Source organism: Patiria miniata, unplaced genomic scaffold (genome assembly GCF_015706575.1).
Source record: "Patiria miniata isolate m_02_andy unplaced genomic scaffold, ASM1570657v1 HiC_scaffold_22, whole genome shotgun sequence".
Lineage (NCBI taxonomy): Eukaryota > Metazoa > Echinodermata > Asteroidea > Valvatida > Asterinidae > Patiria > Patiria miniata.
The window spans coordinates 3,367,812-3,383,855 of NW_024037061.1; the positions used below are offsets into that span (position 1 = coordinate 3,367,812).

General features: G+C 41.5%; 1 protein-coding gene across 1 annotated transcript; it reads right to left on the minus strand.

Moving 5' to 3' along the window:
- Positions 1–10,673: 10,673 nt before the first annotated feature.
- Positions 10,674–15,520, minus strand: LOC119730196. Its single transcript, XM_038202981.1, has 4 exons — positions 15,198–15,520; positions 13,068–13,298; positions 12,608–12,799; positions 10,674–12,059 (listed from the first exon to the last, which is right to left on the minus strand). Exons 1-4 carry the CDS (start codon positions 15,409–15,411, stop codon positions 11,941–11,943), a joined length of 756 nt encoding a protein of 251 aa, XP_038058909.1. The 5' UTR covers positions 15,412–15,520; the 3' UTR covers positions 10,674–11,940.
- Positions 15,521–16,044: the final 524 nt, after the last annotated feature.

The window sequence follows — 16,044 nt, forward strand, 5'->3', positions numbered from 1 at the left end:
TTTTCTCAGAAACTTTTGGAAAGTCTTTTTTATAAGCATACATGTACGTTGTTGGTGACAGCATAGGGGTGCATATTTTTATGTTCCCCAATACTTATGTGCCCTAACCCTAACCATGTCCTCAGTAGTATCCGCCATTGGGGTTATTGTATAGAACTGAGGACTAAAAGTATTACCTGAGATTACAATAACCCAAATCCTCAGAATGTTTTTGTGTACAAACCTTATACTTATAGGACATGTCAAGCAATCGTTTTAAAAGGCATTATGTAATTTTGCTGTAATTTTCAGAAATGGACGGATTTGAGGATTAGTACTTTAATAGCAAATATTGTTAAACTAAACTGTTCAAAGTTTTGTGTTCATATAAATACTGGAAAACCAAGAAAAATAATGAGGTTCTAAAATGTCTTGTAGTCTGGTTCCCTGACCCTACGTCAGATGAAATATCAACAACATCAGGCAATAGTCAGGTCAGGGAACCAGTCTAGCTGGCTTGCACCCATTCACAGATAACCGATTGCAAACAAAATGTTGGCAGACTAAAGTTGGTTAAGAATGCTTGAGACTGTTATTCATTTACAGTCAAGTGAGGTATTTCACAATTCTTTGGTAGTTTTGTGGATGCATGCCATTGGTTGGAATTGAAGAGCTTCTATTATTCGGCGTACACGTACCTGTTTGACTCACCAGGGTCATACGATTTAGTCATCAATAGGGCAAATTGGTGTCAGTCTATGCATGGAGCTATTTTATAGCTCCATGGTCTATGGTATGAATGGATCGAACGTGACCAACTTGGTTGAACTTTGTGTGAACTCATCAAAAACTTTCTAAAGTTTGAAAAGTATTCAAAGGATGTTTACCGAGATTTCTTTTCAAATACGTCTTTTTTTTTTAGTGTTGAGTAAAACATTCCTTTTTTTTTTGCAGATTTTTTTTTTAATTTGGAATTTTTTTACACGAGCTTGAGGATTTTACAGTGTGAAATGATTACACTTTCACGTTTCCACGATTACTTTTTAAATTCTGGAAAAAAATAAGAATACAATAACTAAAATTCAGGCAAATTGAGAGGACATTAGTTTGAATATTATGTGACAAGTTTAGATAGTTTAAGGTTAAATGTTTGAGTATAGGGCTTGGTCGCTCAGTCCATGATCCACCGTCGAGGCTGGTTTTGGATTGGAGATCGCAGGGTCGACTCAGTGCGTGATGTGTAAAGTGACCGATAGAGTCTAGAACTAGAAGTTGCAACTCGCAAGTATTTTTTTTTTTCGATGGATAAGTCGACATTTTTGCTTTTTCCAAAACAAAAACTTAACAACAACAAAAAACGGCCACCAGAAAGGAAGCGGGTGGGGACGCTAAACGTGTTTTTTATTTTTACTGTGCTTAAAGTATAAAGTCACAAAATGCTACTTACGAACAGTTGTCAAAAAGGCGGACAAACGTCTACATTGCACTCATGCATGTTATGCCTGTTGGTTTTGCTTGTTTCACTTTATTTGTAATGTAAATCATATTTATAAGCTCTTGAGTTTGCTAAATTTAGAGGATGAAGTCTTTTTTTCCCTTTCAGACAATGAGGGAAAACCCATATGTTTGCTGACTTTCATTTTAAACTAGGATTTTGAAAGTAATAGTGACGCACTAGTGTACAACAAGAACTTTCATTTTCCATTGGGAAACGTTCAGTTCCATGCCTTTAAAAGGCGCCCCCAGGCCGGGCGATTTTTATACGACTATCGGCGTCTGTACTGTCGGTGCTCGAAAAAAAATCTAAATATCAACTCATATCGCGTGATAATCGCGTCAACGCAGCTTGTGAAATATTGTCCAATAATTACAAATGGATGCGGAAAATCAATCGCAGTCGACCTGCGTAAAGTTTATTACGACGTCGGGGTCAGCTTCGGTGAAAATACGAATTTAATGACCTTTTGTAAATAAGGTCCAGCTGCGTCTTTCGGGAGTGTGCCTTCGCTATGTTGTAAGTATTACTACGGACCGGTACGATTTAAACTAAACACCACCGTACGGTCGTTTGAATGTTTTCTTCCGATTTTGTTCGTAATAATATAAATATCGTTTATGCCTGCCACTTTATATTTAGGTTGGAAATGTTATAAATTTGCCATGTAATGATGACCAAATCGACGACAATAAACCCGGATCGATTATCGATACACGTCATTCTTTCCAGAAACTGTCCGTATCGGTTTGTCAATGCGAGAACTACGTGCATTAGGCCTATTCAGTTCCGCTTTTATTTGGCGACCTTTGTACTTTGAGGGGTACACGTGTCGTAGGCTGTTTCCCCATTTTGTTTAAGGGTGGAAGGACAATGGGTCAGGGAACCAGACTACGGTCCGCGTGACTGGCCTCGGTTCGGTTTCCGCGTTGATTTGTCAGTTCCGGTTGGTCCCAGAGAGCCAGTCTAGTGTCCTCTTTCTACTTATTATACTCTGGCTGCATGACTGTAGTCTTGTGAGTCGGATAGTGCTATCCCATATGAATTTGTTACCCCAACTTTTGTTCACTTAATTTTACAGTTTAAATCTGGCGCGCAGAGTACCACACAGAGGTCCAGGGCTACATAATCGGATTAACGCTGGCCCTGTGTGGCTGTGCGTTCAACCCTAAAATGTGGCCCGGCACATTCCATTCATAAAATGGTTAAAACAAACCTATACAATGACAATGTACATATAGGATTTGTGCACATATCGATGTGAAAGTATGCCTAATAGTACAACTTCTTGTCTGATTTTGTCAAACTTGATATAAACATCTTATTTCATTTTTGCATTCGTTAAGAAATCTGACGTATACACTAACGTGTACATGCATATAGATATCCTCCCCACAAACAAAATGGTACAGCCCAATAAACAAGTGCACGTTCTTCCATCACAAATTTCTATAACTGCCTTGAAGTGAACAGTATTCAGATCCAAAATTGCATTATTTTAAAATGAAATTAACTCCTAAAAAGACCACAGTTTTAATGCCAGATAACTGATTTACAAATGGATAGTTTTTAAATGTCTTATCTAAAGTAGAATTGGAGAAAACGTGTCCTGAAAAACAGGTGATGAGCAGAGTCCAAGATCATGAAACGCGTGGTAAGCAATGGTACATCAATGTATGTCTCGAACGATGCCTTATCTATCGAAAGTTGTCATTGGCCACTTTTTTCTTTGTGAAAAGTACGGTGGGTTTTTTCAACCAATCATAACAAGTTTTACATGTAAGGAAAGAGGAGGAGCTAAGCTATTCGATTCCGTTTACCCCCACACAATTCGATACTCTAGTCAGGAGTTACGGTCAAAAGAGTCGACGCGAGGGCGCTCAATCGGTGCGTTTACACACATGGGCGTCGCCAGGATTTTTTCTAGAGGGGGGCAAAAAAAAAATTTGCCAAAAAAATGCTTGTATTTCTCAACACATTCTCGATTTATCAGTTTTAGAGGGGGGCAGGGACATCCCCCCCCCCCCCCAACTCATTTAATTTACACCACTTTGTCTTCGCGCCTTTTTTTCTTTTCTTTTTTTCTTCCTTTTTTTTTCTTCCTTTTTTTTTTTTTTTTTTTGGCTTTTCCAGGGGGGGGGGGGGCAAGTGCCCCCCCTTGCCCCCCCCCCTCGCGACGCCCATGTTTACACAGGAAAATGATGAAAAGTTCATATTTTCAAAGCCGAAAGTACGTGGATTTTTTTCAAGATAAAAAAAAATAACATATACCATGAGAAAGAGAAAGAGTTAAATTGTACAGAACCGTTTAACCCCATTGAAAAAGACCGCATGGTTATCAAACTATGACTCGAAACATCGAAAAAAGGGGCCTTTTTACCGGGATTCTCGCCCGGAAACGGGCCCGCACAGAGGTACGTTTGAACACAACAAATTCACATGATTGGATTACCCCGTACACGGAGGAATAAAAACATACCTCCATGCCCCGTATGACGCCGATGGGCCAAATTAAGCTTCCAGCGAGCCATTTTGAACTTAATTGAAACTTAGGGCACTCTGGCATCAGCTTTAATGAGCTTGGTTTGTCTTGGTTTACTTGAGTTTGCAGTATGCCTGGGGTTTAAATAATGATCAAGTTGCATATACCCCCATGCTTTTCAAAAAAATGGTTTGTTTTTTTTCTCGGAATTTCTGCAACCCTCCGACAGGTTTTTTTTTATTTTTGCGCACAAGTGAACCCGCCCCGAGCGCCGAATTATGGAAACTAAAAAGTCGAGTTTTGTCAAGAAATAATTCTATAACTATACGTCGGTTTTTTCTTCGAACGATGTCACATTCAAGAGTGAATAATTGAAAGTAGTAAATAGTAGGGCCTACGTTATTTACGAGTGAACTCAAAAATAGCGCGGGGGCTTATTTTAATGTCTTGCACGTGCAGATGAGTTTCGTATGGTGGCCCTGAAGGGACATCGCATATCGCAAACGTGTGCGCACAATGTCGCGAAATTTATCGCGAATGTGTGCGCACACGTATGCAATGTCGTGAAACAATTCGCGAATATGTGCGCACACGTATGCGATGTCGCGAAATTTATCGCGAATATGTGCGCACAAGTATGCGATGTCGTGAAATTTATCGCGAATATGTGCGCACATGTATGCAATGTCGTGAAACAATTCGCGAATATGTGCGCACACGTATGCGATGTCGCGAAATTTATCGCGAATATGTGCACACAAGTATGCGATGTCGTGAAATTTATCGCGAATATGTGCGCACACGTATGCGATGTCGCGAAATTTATCGCGAATATGTGCGCACACGTATGCGATGTCGCGAAATTTATCGCGAATATATGCGCACACGTATGCGATGTCGTGAAATTAATCGCGAATATGTGAGCACACGTATGCAATGTCGTGAAACAATCCGCGAATATGTGCGCACACGTATGCGAATTTGTTTGCAATGTCGTGAATTTTATTGCATACCTTGTCGCATACCTTTCAGTAAAATTCCTAATGAACTGGGGAGTTGTAGCAGCTAGCCTGGAATCTAGACGTACTGTTAGATATAAATAGGGTTTGACTAATAAACCTTCGCGCGCACGCTGTTCCTCGTGCAATCGTTACTACTAGTACTGTCGAGCGCAAACTTGCTACTTGCGCAACTTTGAAATTTGCGCACGCAAGTTTGAAATTTGCGCGCGCAAGTTTCAAAGTTGCGACATCGCATACGTGTGCGCATATATTCGCGATAAATTTTGCGACATCGCATACGTGTGCGCACATATTCGCGATAAATTTCGCAACATCGCATACGTGTGCGCACATATTCGCGAATTGTTTTACGACATTGCATACGTGTGCGCACATATTCGCGATAAATTTCGCGACATCGCATACGTGTGCGCACATATTCGCGAATTGTTTCACGACATTGCATACGTGTGCGCACACATTCGCGATAAATTTCGCGACATCGCATACGTATGCGCACACGTTTGCGATATGCGATGTCCCTTCAGGGCCACCATAGTTTCGACATTGAACTTTTTTTGTTACAAAACCATTCGCTGGTACCCCCGCCCTGCAGGGCGGGGGGCAGGGCGGGGGGTACGAGCGAAACAAAACCAATGCGATTTCATTTTTGAAATAAAATTGTGCAATCGTCTCGGTGGGTGAGTCATGCAAGAAACAATGGGACCCCACAAGTCGACCTTTATCTGACCGTATTCCGCGAAGGCAATTCTAAAGGACAACTAACAATTACTATTATATCCCACATTAAAACCACAAGCTGAGGGTGTGTGACTGTGCATGTTAGTGAAGCATCATTCGGCATTGAGGACAGGAGTCGAATCGAGTACGACCTCGATTAGAAAACGTGTACAAAACCAATGGGAGCTGTTGCAAAAAGTTATGAGTATAAACAAAAGATCGATGATGAGGAACAATAGAAAACCTTCGATTTAGGCCTACCATAAACAAAGTGTGTGTGTGTGTGCTTGCGCGCCTTCCAAAAAAATACAGGCAATTTTCTTTTCATGCATTGCCCCATAATCCAAAGAAGAATGTTCTTATTAATCCTCGGACCTGCAGAAGTTTGTTTCGGTGGATATATTACACTTTTCGGCGAAACGGTGAAAACCCATCCACAACATTTTGATCACATGACAAAACACGATTTCGTCTATAGCACTCTTAACTCTTTATTTCCAAAAAATCAACCAATATTGACTGATCGTTGGAAATCCCATATAGGCTAATACAGCAAGCCAGACGCACAACGGAATAATTTCACAGGGTGTTTAGTACAAGAATATAGTGCAGTACGATCTTATGCAGTCCTTCATTTTTAAGGAGCGCGATCGCGCAGGCGCTCCTACTGCGCTCCTCGACTGTCTCGAAGGAGCGCCAAAAATAGCGCTCCTCAGAAATCCAAAAGAGGGCTCGTCAAACACGGGAAGTTTAAAAATAAGAAGTGATAAAAACGCAAAGGATTTCAAGTCTGAAGCTACACGTATTTTTCGTTGGTATAATGCCCAAACTCACGTTAATATGCCGCTGGATATCGCTAAAAAATGAACGAACATCGAGCTCGTACGTACTGTAAAGATCGTGTGTGTACGTACGTACAGCGGTTGTACACTGTGCGTGCACAATCTGCATATCGCATAGAGCTGCATGAAAACACGTGGGCCCGTACGTGCGAGTGCAGCAATGACTGGTTCCCGCTGCGCCGCGCACTAAAGTCCAAATGAAGGCATGATGAAAATGCGGTAACCAGTCAATGTAATAGTCGCGCGCGGTGCAATGCACTGCCGTACAGTGTTTTGCGTGCAGGCCGGACGGAATAGACATCGTAAAAATGCCAAGAAAACAACGATTGAGAAGGACGATCTTTGCAAGCTTATTCACAGAACTTGATCTCTCTTGTCTGTGTATGTATTTCCCGTGTTCATGAATTTATTTTGAGGAAGTTTTACTGGTATGTGAAGTGAAACGATGCAGCGTGTTTCACCGAAATCCTATACCGTAAAACGTGTCTCATTGCCGGCCTACCACACACAGAGCATCACAAACGCTCGTACTAGTGCGAAGTTCAGACGTTGTCTAGCCAGTTTCTCGTCGTGACTAGCATTGTGTATATGGCATACTTGACCTGCATTTTCCATTATTTTTAAGATTATCGACGGCAGATATTTTCGATTATGACATTTGTTTTCATAAAAGGTTACTTATGCATAAATGCAAATGATCCTAAATGGCTTCAAGTCGGAGAACTGCATACGCCCTCGCTCCTCGGGTGTAAAAAACGCCATATTCTACACCTAAATACAGTTACAGCCAACGATTGTAAAACGCACTCCATATTTAGTGATGACGATATTACATGGGCATGCTTGTGACAGTATAAATAAAAATTAAAAAAGCCTCCCCGACTGAATTGGAACAAAAATGTAAAAAAAAAAAAAATGTAAAAAAAAATTAATAATAATAATAATAATAAATAATTGTATTGCTGTCGATCATTAACCTTGCCTACTTAATGTCAACAATAATTGTTTTTTAAAGTCAATGCACTCTCACCTCGTGTGACAAAATGTTGCACTTCTTCACTAGTCCGCCGACAGTGTACCGGCGTACGTCGCTGGATTCAAGTTGAGAGAATTTTGGAACTGCAGTCGTGGCATTATAGCGCCTCAGAAAATATATACAGTACTTTGATCGGCTCGAAGTACATGTACAACAAAATGTTGTAATCGCTGGGGATTTCCCATACATAATATGTCGCAATCCACCATCCCTCTACGCGGCGCTATAGATTTTTAATGGGTAATCCCCATGAACCCTTTGGTTTTGTATTCCGGTGTCGTGCCAAAAACCGTCCGGTGCCAAATAGTGTCCGCTAATTAGCATAATGCGCTCTGATTGGCCATGCGCCCATGACGTCACATTGTTTACGGAAGCTTGCCAAATAGTGTCCGCGCTGAGCGTGCATCCTATTGCGTGCCTTGCTGTTACCATGGAGGAATATATGCTGTTACGAGCTGTCAAGACGTCGTATAGATACGATTTCTTTCACCTGAATTTGCTTTTTACAATCTGTTTTAACGTTTCCTTGTTATCTGTGATAACTATTTACTTGGTTTCCCTAATAGTTTAAACAAAATTATATTTGTGCAAAATGTTTGTGTGTTTTTTTTTCGCGTCAGTTCACCTGTTTGGCGTGCAGTGCAGTACGCACGATTTTTCCTGCCAAAAACTGTCCGATCCCCCCTGCCAAAATAATATTGTCCGATTTTCCTGCCAAATACTGTCCGATTTTTCCTGCTAAATACTATCTGATTCCCCCCTGCCAAATACTGTCCGATTTCCCTGCGAAACAAATATCCGATTTTTCCTGCTAAATACTGTCCGATTCCCCCTGCCAAATATTGTCCGATTCACCTTTGCAAAATACTGTCCGATTTTTCCTGCCAAATAAGTGTCCAGCAGGACGTACGGGCGCCCTTGTGTTGGAAATGACGGCGCCCGGACACTATTTGGCATCGGACACTATTTGGCATGTATTACATGCCAAAATAGTGTCTGGCGCCCACTGCGCATGCTCAGCGGACACTATTTGGCACCGGTCGGTTTTTGGCACGACACCGGTTCGTTGGTGACGTCATTTGGTCTGAAAGTAGACTGGTTCCCAGCCGTCGCTCCGTTAATTGTACTTCGGGCTTCAAAAATGGGAGACAGGCGAATGCTGATAAAGAGGCTTTCCCTCATAATGTATGCAAATTACACACAGGACGTACAAAGGTCTTAATCCCGCCTCCTGAATTAAATAAATCGCAATGGTAATGTTTGCGCGGAAAAAAACAGCCTATTACAAAATGGCAATATAGGCAGGCCACGAATGTGCAATTTCTGTGGAGATGAGCTTCGAGTTTCGCTGGTAATTAAGTCAACGTATGAAACAATTTTTAATCAGATATAAGTTGAATATAATATTATAGTACATGTGTATTTTGAAAAATTCCCAAACTGGCTTGTAGAATAAAAATGTGTACACAAAACCTAGTATGGGGAAAAGTGAAAAAAAAGGGAAAAAATCTTAACGAAAACAAAAGCTGTTCCTTATTGAAATTGGGAACAACCAATAAAAAAAACAAATTCAAGGTGAAACTCAGAAATAACACCAACAGCTCATACCCGACGTTGCAATCTTACGATAGTGTAACAGTTAATAATAATTTTATCGCAGTTCGAGCAATTCCACATTCGGTGGTCGAAGCAATTTAATTCCAATATTATTTTAGTGTCGTTATCTAGATCTGCGGGATGAATTCCCATTTTTGGTTGAATATTCGGGTTCGATTCACCCTTGAATCCCTCTGTATGTTATATGTTCCCCATTAAAAGTGTCTGCAGTCACGTATACACCGTCCAACTTGGAAAATTACTGATAAAAGTAATCATTCACTCTAACGAATCCACCAGAAAAAAACTGTTTGGAAAGGACAATCCATATTTTCCCCCTTTTTAATGTCAAACTCCACCGTCATTTTTGTGACTTACAAATATGATTATTTAACGATAATAGTAACTTTTCAACATGTTTTTTTGGTTTACAAATACATGTATATTGATACTTTAACTTTGCATAGATTAATGATCAGAATATTAATAATTTTCACTTTCGATTTCTTTTTTGTGCAATACACAATAATATTGACCAGTAAAAAAAGCTGATTTAAAATACTTCGAAGTTGGGCAATTACAAAATTAACTCGCATTCACTTCACTTCAACTTCAATTCAATTTGACATTTATTTCCATATTGGTGAAAATCAAAGGAAAGTAAACAATTACAGAACATACTTAACAAGTATTTAAATCAAAGATAATCAGGAACTAATTGAAAACAAAAACAAATTGATGAAAGGCCCCTTTGTGCTCCTTTTGTTGTCTGTCCTCAGGCGTAATGCCATGCAGGAACACACACACACACCCACCCACCCAGACTTGTTTCACATACCTAGTGTGGACTTTCCTTTCTTTTCGTGTAGTTAAGGAACACCAGTGGAAAAACTCATTTTTCTCAAACTGTGAAAACTCTTACAACCCAATTTTTTTTCAATGATTCCCTTTAGTGTTTCTCTTCATTCTGCTACAAATAAACCTAACCCAAAAATGCCTCTAAACCTGTTTTCCAGAAATGGGGAAACACTGTGTGGACGTGGGCAAGTCCACACTTCGTCGCTGCTACCTACATTATGTGGACGTCTTTTGTTCGGAAGTCCACACTGCGTATGTAAGACAAGCTCACACACACACACATTCTGGAATCTGTATTCCTGTGGAGACATTTCTTTGTTCTCGTGTAGTAAAGTTTTCGAGTTTGAAATTGAAGTTTCAAAATGCTCTTATTTTAACCAGAATTAATTTCCTGGGCTGAAATTTGGACTAAATATCCCTTTTCTAAAACTCTTCCATTTGCGACAGATCAACCTACCTTGGAAATAAATTCCTAGTTTTTGAGTAAAATCCATATATCTATTTCGTGAAATTCTTGTGGAGACGTATTCATCTATAGAAATGTTCTTCTGGAGACGTATACAATCTTTTGTTCCCTATTGTGTTCATGTCTCCGTAAGGTAGTAAATTCCAGCACCCACCCACACACACACACACCCACCCAGACACCCCTTCAAGGACTAGAGCAGGGCCCGTCGAAAAATGCGCCTGTTCGGTGGGCGCAATTTCAAACTGTTCATACAAACAACGCACACGATTCAATTGTGTTGTTTTTCACAGGTTGAACTCACACTCACAGGTTAACGCACACTTTGTACATGTCGCCAGGCCATCCCCAGCACTGACATTCACCCATTATGGAGGACCAAAAGTGGACAACCCATTTTCTCAAAATCTGCTAGAACAAAAACAGAATGGTTGGAATGGAGTCCTCTTTCTGAATTTTCATTTTTCTATTACTACCAAACTAAATTTCCAAATTTCCAACAGCAGAAAAATGAACGTTTGATACCATAAAACCAAATTTATTTTGTTGTGTACCAGTACTAGAAAATCCGCAGGTGGAATTTTAGAGCGGGAAATGGGGTTAGATTTTTTTGGGCTAGTCCATAAATCATTTGGGTGTAAGAAACCCTCATCATCAGAATTTTGGTGTTTTTTAACAATGACAAATGTCCTCCCTTCTTTTTTAATCTATAGGCCTCAAAGAAATTTAATATTTAAAAACAATAGGGGAGGCACGTGACTAATGATTGGTTTAAAAGAGTGTACTACTGTGGTTTCATTTGCTAAAAAATTGCAAAAAATCGATCATCAATACTTAAACTTTTACTTAAAAAACATTTTTTTTTCTCTGCTTTGCTTAGTCATTATTTTACATATTGTACCGGGTCTCACTCTTAAACCTATTGTCCTGTCTTAGTCCATGTGTAGTTAGTTGTTTAAGTTTTGTCCTGTCCCAGGGAAAGGTACAAAAGCAGTGCTTCACCTTTTTCCTTTATGTTGACATCCTTTAATATTTACACTTAATTACATACTGTCTGTGAAGAATGTTTTGTTTATACAAATGTACATATATATACTGTTTTCTGTCTGAATTGTTACCGAGGATGTCAATGTGAAAATAAATGTCGAATTGATTGATTGATTGATTGATTTTATAAATCTTGAGCAAACTTGTTTTCAGTCTTCATAAAAAAGGTCCAATGCGAACGCGGCTTAAGTTTGGAAATTGGCTGCCATTTGTACATTCAAAATGACAACCCCAGGGGCGGTCCAAGAAATTGGACTTGTTGAGGTGTCCATAGGTGATCCTGAGAGTTTCAAAGAATGTATGCCTGAAATGCATATGGGCTCCCGGCCCCGAAATTGCATATTACCAAATGCAATTTCGGGTACACTCTCGTCATTTTCGACCATAAGACCACCGACTAAAACGTCAGTAAGATTGAAAGCAAGACCGATAGCACTATCAGAGGGACAAATTTCTCAGCAGGTTTGTTGGCAATGGCAGTTGGTGATACATCGTCAGCAGTTACAGGTGCTGCTCCTGAAACAGGCAAAATGCACTAGTCACACACAATATCTGGCTTGATTCAACTGATATCTGGTCACAAACCATTCTCATGGGGATGCATGTGAATTGTTTCCTTTTGCTGAAAAAACCACTTTTTGCGATCCCGGGGACAGAACTTTCAAACGGTGGTTGTGTTTAAAATTCATTAACTTGAAAAGTACAAGAGTGATGTGAATGATTCTTGTATAAAAGAAAGCTCATTGATTACCGATGTGGCTTTCATATCTTAGATTTTGGAAGTGCTACAGGCACAACTTCATTGTCCTGCCATTTTGGGTTTCGTTTTGTTTTTACTCACCCTATATATGACTTGAATCAATTATTGTTTGACTTGATTCAATTGATATATCATGAGTTTATTCAACTGATATTTATGACTGGACTCAGATGATCGAATCACTCATCACCCAATATACCCCTTGCATCTTGGGGCAGGTGTTTGTTCCTCTGCGATGACAGTTAATCCCCCCCCCCCCCCCTCAAAAATGGTTTCAACGTGACACTGTTACCGTTTTACCCACCTGATTTTTTTGAGGACTGAACTTCATCATAAGTTGCCGTTGTGGGGTGAGTTTCGCTAAGGCGTACCCTCGTGCGTGTACTGCCTCCTACAGCAATACCTATTGCCTCACACTCGTAGACTTCCTCGTCGCCAGCTTCTACCACTTGGACTGATGCTGAAGTTGAAAAGGTTTTGTTCCTCAACAACGAACCTGATCGACAGATTTGAAATTGATACATAATTGGATGGTTTGAAAACTGGTAAATGATAATAATTATGTCACTGTTTGAGATAAATAATTATATGGGCGCTGTTCAAATCCGAAGATATTTAAAACTATTACACCAGGTCGACTGTAACTAATATTTGGGGAAGTGTCAATACACCCCCGCCATCGCTCCCCCCGCCCCCCCCCCCCCCCCCCCCCCCCCCCCGATGCAAATGACAGCACGACTATAGGAAGAACAACCCATGCTTACCCGTGTAGGCCGGTAGAACTACGGGCCTGACTGTTGTAGAGACGTTGGTGAGTTCCGTCTTCCCGCCCATAAACAGACGGATCCATTTCAATTGCACGGCAGGTTTGACCTGCTCCATGACGCAGGTCAGGTTGTGCACCGTGCTGTCATGACGTACTCTCACTTCGCACGTGTCTACATCGTGGTCTTGATTGCAGCCGATGACGGTAGGATATAGTCGATTTGGAGAGACTGTTGGTGAGAAGAGTTTAGAAAGATTTTCTTGAGTAAAAAGGCCTTATTCCCAGGACGCTTGACATGGGGGTATAATATTGCAGGGTTCGCCCTTTATAACCTTTTCTTCACTAGCCAGCCAGGGTTTTTTTTGACACCAGAATGTCATAAACAACAATGTGCATTATGAAGAACTTTTTCATAAAAGTGAATTAAAACTGGCCTTTATTCATAAATGTAATAAGCTATTTATTAATAATTAAAATCGATTAAAAATGTGATTATAATAAATGTGCTATATTTATGTACATGTATACATATCACGTTTTCGGCCGAAATCGCTTTCGTTCCTGTTTTCATTTGCGACACTAAAGTATCCTATGGAAGTGTATTTAGGACATGACCCAAAAAAAATTCCGGCCCTCTATTTCGCCCGGGCGAATTACTATTTCGCCCGGGCGGATTACTAATTCGCCCGGGCGAATTACTTTTTCACCAGGACGGATTACTAATTTGCCCGGGCGAATTGGTAGTCTGCCCGGCCGGGAGAATTAGTAATCCGCCCGGGCGGAATAGTAATCCGCCCGGGCGGAATAGTAAACCGCCCGGGCGGAATAGTAATCCGCCTGGGCGAAATGCTAATCCGCCCGGGCGAAATACTAATCCTCCCGGGCGAAATACTAATCCGCCCGGGCAAAATAGTAATCCGCCCGGGCGAAATAGTAATCCGCCCGGGCGAAGTAGTGGGCCTAAAAAATATTTTCGGTCATGTCCTAAATACGCTTTCGTATTATCCAAACTGCCCCTTAAAAAAATGCGGGGGAAATATAAGTCACGAAAAGAAACTACTGGCAAATATCCTAGGGGGCGCGGGGGGGGGGGGGGGAGCTTTTATCCACGCGCATGGACAGCCAGACTTAGACGGGGACGAGGTTGGCCAGACTGTATGATGTCCTGTACTTATTCGCTAGATATAGCGATGTCTACGAAAGTGTATTTAGGACATGACCCCCCAACAAAATTTCCGTCCCTTTATTTCGCCCGGGCGGATTACTATTTCGCCCCGGGCGGATTACTTATTCGCCCGGACGAATTATTATTTCGCCCGGGCGGATTATTATTTCGCCCGGGCGGATTACTAATTCGCCCGGGCGGATTACTATTTCGCCCAAGCGGATTGCTAATTCGCCCGGGCGAATCAGTGGTCTGCCCGGCCGGGAGAATTAGTAATCTGCCCTGGCGAATTAGTAGTCTGCCCGGAGTAATCCGCCCGGGCGGAATAGTAATCCTCCCGGGCGGAATAGTAATCCGCCTGGGCGAAATGCTAATCCGCCCAGGCGAAATGCTAATCCGCCCGGGCGAAATACTTATCCGCCCGGGCGAAATAGTAATCCGCCCGGGCGAAGTAGTGGGCCTAAAAAATATTTTCGGTCATGTCCTAAATACGCTTCCGTAGATATCGGTGCAACTGATCGGCGGCGCAATGACGGGCTACTTGGTTTGACTATAGCCCGCGCCGCTGTTTTGACTCGTTTTTCTAGCGGCTACCGCTAAGGTCAATTCCTGATAATATTGTGTGAAGGCAAGGTTAATGGCGAATGCTTTTCTTTGAAATATTACATTTAACAATCTTTCTTTGGTAAATGACAGTTAAACTCAACTGCTTAAATAAACGGGATCTTTCCCGTGTTTGCGTAGCAGAAAAGTGGCGTTTATAGAGTGCCCTCATTCGCTCAAAATTGGCCAAAATAAAGCCAAATACTTGGCCAATCAGATCATACCCTAGCGTTCATAGTCGTACGCGTTAGAGAAATTGAAGAGGCTTTTGGTCTCCTCACTGAGTTCAGATGTCTAGGTGATTTTTGTATTCAAGCTGATGAAAAGTTTAAGTGGAAATCATTATTATCATGCACTCACCCTTGTCACAAACTTCAATCCGTCCCCATTTTACTTTTATCGAATGCCGTTTCACCGCAAAATAGTAGGTTCCCTCATTGGAGGCCGTGACGTTCTTAATGATGAGATTGAACTCATTGTCGATATCATAGACGCCCCTCTGGGATCCCGTTTTGGGGAGCCACATCTCCAAAGAAGTACGAGATGAGCAGGGATGAGTCGCCCGTTGAGTCATAGTACCAGTACATTGCGACGATGTCTCCTAGCTGGATTTGGCGAGATTTTACGATCCCTCTTCTGCCACGTTCCAAGAACACGGTCCCACAAGCGTTGCTTTGGACGAATCCAACAACTTGCACCAAACGAACGAGAAATGAGTTCTGATTTAACGTTGTCTTAAATACTATTCAGAGACTCAGCGAAACGATTCTTGGACAGTTTTAAATACAATAATTTTTCCCCTCATTAATTCGGAAGCGTATTTAGGACATGACTGAAAATATTTTTTAGGCCCACTACTTCGCCCGGGCGGATTACTATTTCACCCGGGCGGAATACTATTTCGCCCGGGCTGATAATTATTTCGCCCGGGTGGATTACTATTCCGCCCAGGCGGATTTCTATTCCGCCAGGGCAGATTACTGATTCGCCCGGGCGAATTAGTAATCCGCCCGGGCGAAATAGTAATCCGCCCGGGCGGAATAGTAATCCGCCCGGGCGAAATAGTAATCCGCCCGGCAACATAGTAATTTGCCCGGGCGAATTAGTAATCCGCCCGGGCGAAATAATAATTCGCCCGGGCGAAATACTGTAATCCGCCCGGGCGAATAGAGGGCTGGAATGTTTTGTTTTGGTCATGTCCTAAACA